The sequence below is a fragment of the Antrostomus carolinensis genome, unplaced genomic scaffold, assembly GCF_000700745.2.
Source record: "Antrostomus carolinensis isolate BGI_N321 unplaced genomic scaffold, ASM70074v2 scaffold26976, whole genome shotgun sequence".
NCBI classification, from domain to species: Eukaryota; Metazoa; Chordata; class Aves; order Caprimulgiformes; family Caprimulgidae; genus Antrostomus; species Antrostomus carolinensis.
This window is the reverse complement of record NW_010322925.1, coordinates 666-7,284: the sequence shown is the minus strand read 5'-3', so window position 1 is coordinate 7,284 and position 6,619 is coordinate 666. Positions and strand designations below refer to the sequence as shown.

Genomic DNA, 6,619 nt, shown 5'->3' with positions numbered 1-6,619 from the left:
CTCATCCACAGCACGACTGGAAATCCCAAGCAGGGATAAAAACCAGCCAAGTATCAGTACCCCCTGCAGCAGCCGAGGCTCCTGCTCGGCGAAGCCGCCCGGCCGTACCTCAGCTCCGATTTGTGGATCTCCGCAATTTTCCTCTCCAGCTTCTCTGAGTGTTTGGGGAAGAACTGGAACTTGGAGCTGTAGCCTTCCGGGTGCTTCCCTGGGTCATAGTCCCCGATCTCAGCTGGTGGGAGACAGAACCAGTCAGGAACAGCAGCAAAACCCAGTGCACAGTGTGAATCCCCATCACGGCAGCGTCCAGGTGCAGGATCGGGGCTCGGAGCATCCCAGGACACTGCTCCGATCCATTGCTGGTGACCAGAGAGAAGAGATCAGCGCCTGCCCCTCCTCTTCCCCTTGGGAGGAAGTTCTAGACCCCCATGAGATCTCCTCTCAGTCTCCTCTTCTCCAGGCTGAACAAACCAAGTGACTTCAGCCTCTCCTCATATGGTTTCCCCGCTAAGCCTCTAGAATCCTCATCACCCTTCTCCAGCCCAGCACGGCACAAACCCAATGTGAAGCACAAGGCCCACACTGGCGAGATGACATTTGTATTCTAGGTGCAGTGATCTGTTGTAAGTGAAATAATGTAATCAGTACTTAGCATGAAAAGCAAATTTATCTTGTCAAAAAGCATTACCTTGAAGGATATAGGCGGCCAACAAAGCCGCATCTGACGTCTTGCAGAGGAGCCGGCCATGGTAGAGATCCCTTTTGATCTGCAGGAAGACTAAATACCTGAGGAGAGAAGAGAGAGTCCATTTATTAAGCAAAGTTTAAATTACCTAAACAGGCAATTTAGATGTGGAATATCTGCCAGCAGACACCTGCACTGACACTTCTCTCCCAGCAGCCCATTTCCAAGACATTACGCTTGCTCGGAGCAAACAAGTGTTAATTACAGGGCAGGTCCCCGGCTCAGGGCCAGTGCTGGGGCTCAATTCAGCACATCCCACAGGGACACGGTGCCTGCTCCAGGGTTGGCACCCAACCCAAGGGCTGACCGAGGTCTCCACTGACCCAGCTCCCACCGGCACAGCCACCCACAGCCAGGCAGAGCTGCTGCTGAGACAAAGAGCTCCCTTGGGCACGGAGATACTTGGATGCACATTCCCACCAGGGAACAGAGGGAACTCCTGGACAAGGAGGTGCTGGTCCCTTCTGCCTGCCAGCCCCCAGAGACCCCACGATGCTTCACCCGATTGCGATGCCTGAACACAACTCCAGCCAACCCAGCCCATCACCAGGTCACTGTGGTGTCCAGGGATGATGCTCTGAAGGGGCTCTCGTGGTCCTGAGCCCTCCAGCAAACACTGCGTTTCCCAGTCCTGCATCCTGCTCTGCTTCCCCATAATGTGATTTTAAGGAAAAGCTTCTTTCCTGTGAGGGTGCTGGAGCCCTGGGACAGGCTGCCCAGAGAGGGTGTGGAGTCTCCATCTCTGGAGATGTTCAAACCTACCTGGACACTTCCCTGTGCAACCTGCTCTGGGTGACCCTGCTTTGGCAGGGGGGTTGGACTGGATGATCTCCTGAGGTCCCTTCCAACCCCAAATATTCTGTGATTTTCTCCTTCCCGAATTTTCTGTGTCCTTCCAGGTCTCTGCGTGGGCACCCACCACCCACCTCACCAGTGACCCACACCGCATCATCTAGAGCGAGATACAGCTTGCGCTCACCCGTCTCTATCTCCACGCACCAAAGGCCAGTGATAAACTGTTGGAAAATTACATATTTGAATAAATTTAAACCTAAGTAACAGTTTGGGCTGAGTCATGTGGTGATGCTTTTGGGAAAACCTTTTGATGGTAAAATGTAAGTCATAGAGTGAAAGAGCAAAATGGAAATTGGAGCGCTCTGAAATGCGTTTAAATAATCAGACTTGCACCCAGCAATACCTCAGTCATGCTTCATTACTCAAATCCCTATTTATGTTGAGATAAACCACTAATTTCCACAGATAAAATACATTAAAGAGAAATCCAGATATGAAAGTGTGCTCGCTCCAGGGGAAAGTGAATTTTAAACCCAGGGTTCAGCTGCAGCTGCAGGTACAGCTGGAAAGGCAGTGAGCAGGGACAGGCCACCCGCATGGGGGGCTCATCATGGGGGACCTATGGGACTGTCAGACCTGGACCCCAGCCCCTGGGCAGACCGACAGACAGGCTGAGCCTGGCTGGGCTGCAGAGCTCCACAGTCCCATCAGCTGCAGGGCACAAAAGGGACAGGAGGTGACAGCAGCCCTAAAGCCAGGCTCAGGCTTTATTAGTGGGAAGGAGAACATGGTCTTCTGCTCCCAGTCATAGAATCATGGAATGTTGTGAGTTGGAAGGGACCCACCAGGATGATGGAGTCCAACTCCTGTCCCTGCACAGGACAATCCCAACATTCACACCATGTCCCTGAGGGCCTTGGCCAAATGCTGCTGCAATCTTGTCAGGCTTGGTGCCATGAGCACCTCCCTGGGGAGCCTGTTTCAGTGCTCCACCACCCTCTGCCTCAAGAACCTTTTACTCATGGCCAACCTCACCCTCCCCTGCCACATCTTCCTGCCATGTCCTCTGCTCCTGGCATTCGTTGGTGGCCAGAGAGAAGAGATCAGCGCCTGCCCCTCCTCTTCCCCTTGGGAGGAAGTTCTAGACCCTGATGCCTATAGACCAAATCCCCCCAGGGTGAAGACCCTGCTGCTGCCTGGGGTCACCCACGGGACAGACACCCCCAGGAAAGCACCGCAAGCACCATCAGCACCCTGACCCCTCGCCAGACCATCGCTGCACCAGCTCTTCCCTAGCACCGAGCACAGACCTCACCAACAATGCATAACCCAACTTCATCCCGCCAATCCCCCAGCCCCACTCGCACGCCTGCTGTGGAAACCCCCGTTCCTTCAGGCAGGGCAGGTCTGTAGGTCTGGGCTGGCTTCACAGACAAAAACATTCCAGAGGTGCCCAATTTCCAAAGCCTTGGAAATGGCCCCTGGCAAGGGGGGGAGCTTCCCAGGGCAGCGCTGGGCTGTGGGATGAGGCAGCCTTGGAAAAGGACATTGAAGACGGGAGATATTTCTGAGCTAGAACTGGTGAGCTCCTGGGCTGGCTCCATCCGGATGCGTCCCATCCCGATGCTCTTTGGGTCCAACTCCCACCCTCCAATGTAAATCCCTGACCCGAATTTCAATCCTCCTCACTCTGCTTGACAACTGCAGATGTTTGCTAATCTCTGATTAAAGAAAAGAACTACAATTAACATATTGTATGCGCAGCTTAATGCCCACATAATAGCTGTCGTTATTCAGAGAGGCTGTCTTGGGCCATTTCACATTTAAATTAAGGCTGCACAGGCTGCTGGTTGCTGGGAGTAAATGTAAAATCTGCAAACTAAATAAATGCCTCTTAAGCAAATCAAGGAGATGGATCCGTGTGAAACTATTCCTGGGCATTTCTGTGGGTCTCCAAAAATGTGCCTGTACAAAAACCAGACCAATCCCATCCAAGAAAGCTGGTAACAGAGCACATCCTGGCAGCCTGGAGTTCTGGACGTGAAGATGCTTTCAAACAGACCCAGGAAATGCCCTAAGGGCTCTTTACAGATGCTTCCCTCCTCATCTGCATCTGATCTGCCTCAGGTCAGACCCAAAGACCCCAAAACTTCCTTAGGCTTCCAAACAACATCTTAAGTTGTTTTTTAGTTTCAGTTTTTGGGTCTTTCTGTGAAACACAAGCGAAGCTTTCATTAGTTGTGTACGGTGTCAGGGGGAAAACAAACTCCAGAAGAGTTTTTGAAACACTTCACCATCCTCCTCCTCTTCTAACCGAGCTGAGCTGCCCAACAAAAGCACAGAGAGTTTGTTAAAACTCAGCAAAAAGCTGAGCCCAGGCATATTCACACAGAACCCCAGAGCTGCCTGGATTGGAAAAGCCCTTGAAGCTCATCGAGTCCAACCATGAACCCAACACTGACAAGTCCCCTATGACTAACCCATGTCCCTCAGCACTATGTCTACAGGACTCTTCAGCCCCTCCAGGGCAGGGTGGCTTCGGTGCCATCCTGCCAATGCAGAACAGCTCCAGCTGCGTGTCCTTCCCTCCAGCTCTCCAAAATCTCCCCTTCCAGCTGGAACCCTCAGTCCCAGTTGGTACAGGACGGTGGGCTCAAGCAGGAGCAGTATTTCTCCTGCCAGACTCTTGATTTCTGCTGGTGCTCCGCTGAGCCAGCTGTTGGTGCCACTGCTGAGCTCACCCTCAGCTCGGGGTGTCACTGCGTGTGCTGGTCTGTCAGGAAGGGTTTGAGTGTCTCCAGTTCCCTTGACATCCCCTGGAAGTAATTAGCTGCATCCCTTTTATGTAAGGGACATGAAAGCTCTGGGAGAAATGGGCAATAAACTGTGATGCAGAAACTTGACAGTTCTTCTCTGAGTTTCTATCTTTAGGGGCTCTTCAGGCCTCTCTTCCTGCCGGGAGGAAGGACGTGAAGAGCACTCGCAGAGAAATCGCAGCAGCTTTGGAAAACAAGCTGTGACTGGGGCTCTCCGGGGCACGACAGCCTTGGCCCCTGGGGATGGGACTGAAGAGTCGTGTAGACACAGTGCTGAGGGACATGGGTCAGTCGGGGACTTGTCAGTGTTGGGTTCATGGTTGGACTCGATGAGCTTCAAGGGCTTTTCCAATCCAGGCAGTTCTGGGATGCTGTGAAATCCAACTGGCTCTTGCTCTCCCTTGACTATAAAACCAAGCTCGGCAGCGCGTGCTCCTGCCTTGGCCAAGCCTGGGCTGCCCAGTACCAGCTGGCGTGGTGCTGGCTGCTCCCTTGACTATAAAACCAAGCTCGGCAGCGCGTGCTCCTGCCTTGGCCAAGCCTGGGCTCATCCTTACCTGGTGATCTCCTCCTTCAGCGCCGCGGGGTCCGTGGGGTAAAACTTCACGCGGAAGCACATGGTGAAGGGAGGCTGGGCTGCAGCGAGAACAGCGACACCACGGTCACCCAGTGCCAGGGTTTGTCCCCTTCATCCACCCAAATAACCCCACTCAAGGAGATGGTCAGATGCTGCTGGGGGTCTCACCTGCCCTCCCCATTACCCCCAAACACACCCAGCTCCCCTGGGTAAGGAGGGAGGAGATGCGCATGGGGCTGTTCCCCATCACTTCTGTCCTGGTCCAGGGGGGCACAGCTGGCTGCAACTGTCATGGGACTGGTGGAGGATGACCCCACTTTCATCCCAGCAGAACAGCTTTGGGGATTATAAAAAAGGTCCTTTTTTTCTGGGAATTGACCCAGCAGGGAAGGACTGGAGGAAATGGAGACACATCTGAAATGAAAGGAGCACCCACTGTCTGTCCAGGACATCTGCTCGCAGCGATACTCACCCCTCATCTGCTTCACAACAGACTTGGTGAACTCCAGCCAATGCTGAAATGAAAGGGAAGGTAATTAAAGCAGCTCAGTAACAAACACTGTCAGTTAATAACGTCGACTCTTTGAGGCAAAATTAAAGAAATAAAAAACCCCTCTGTTTGAAATCAAAGGCTACGCTGTGGCAGAGGTGGGAGGGCCTGAGCCCCCTTGTCCCCCATAGAATTGCAGATGGTTTGGGTTGAAGGGACCTTTCAAGGCCACCTAGTCCAACCCCCTGCAGTGACAGGGACATGGCAAACACAAGATGCTTTCACCACTGACATGGGACCTGGGAGCCGTGCAAGTTCCTCCCACATCCCGGCCGATGCTGAGGAGGTGTCAGCGGGGCCGGGACACTGAGGGTGCTGCTGCAGAAGCCCAGGTGCACCCCGACCCCCCATCCTGGGGCTGCAGCACGAGGCTCAGCCCTGGCTCTGGCAAAGAGGTGGGAAGGGGTGGGGGTCTCCCAGGCTGCTCAGGGGTCTGTGAGTAGCTGCTCTTCCCACAGGCAACACAACGACCTGTCAGGGCACCCATGAGCCCCTGCCCAGCAATAGGGGCAGGGAGAACTGGGGCAGAGACCCTCCTCGCTGCGCAGCCACTGCTCTCCCGCCCCGGTTCTCAGCCCCAGCAGCAAGGACAAGCCTGATGGCACCGAGCTGCAGGAAACCCCACCCAGCCCAGGCAGGACGGGCTCTCACCCTTTGCTTGTCGGGGTCCACAAACCGAATGCCAAAGTAGTCCTTCTCCAGCAGGTTCAGGTGGTGGCAGAGAAGGTCGAACAGGTACTGGCCCTTGGCATCTCTCTGCAAGACAAAGAAACTCATTTACAAAGGGGCAGGAGGAGGGTGGTGGAGCTGGAGCATGAGGGGTGGGTGAAGGGTCTGAAACATGTAAAGTGACTCCAAGGATGGTGCAAATCCCACCAACTTCCCTGGTGCTTCACCAGTGAGACAGTGTCCCAGGTTGGCCAGAGAAGCTGTGGCTGCTCCCCCCCGGGAGGGTTGAAGGGCAGGCTGGATGAGGCTTTGAGCAACCTGGTCTAGTGGAAGGTGTCCCTGCTGACGGGAGGGACACCTGGAGGAGCCCGACCTTGCGGTATGAGACTCGCCAAAGCTTGCCTGGCTCATGCCAAATTAAAACGGTGCTGAGCTTTGGGTCCTGCTGTCAAAATAGAGGGGAGCAG

The 6,619-nt window shown here is 54.2% G+C and overlaps 1 protein-coding gene across 1 annotated transcript in view; it reads right to left on the bottom strand.

Annotated features, from left to right (window-relative positions):
• The window catches only part of LOC104526858 (FERM domain-containing protein 5), an 11,895-nt gene extending 5,650 nt beyond the window's left edge, over positions 1-6,245 (bottom strand). Inside the window, exons 1-5 of the mRNA XM_010170430.2 lie at positions 6,135-6,245; positions 5,406-5,448; positions 4,914-4,992; positions 689-786; positions 109-232 (exon numbers count right to left, since the gene is read on the bottom strand). Coding sequence (XP_010168732.2) covers positions 109-232; positions 689-786; positions 4,914-4,992; positions 5,406-5,412 — 308 coding nt within the window. The 5' untranslated portion in view covers positions 5,413-5,448; positions 6,135-6,245. The remainder of the gene's footprint in view (positions 1-108; positions 233-688; positions 787-4,913; positions 4,993-5,405; positions 5,449-6,134) is intronic.
• Positions 6,246-6,619: the final 374 nt, after the last annotated feature.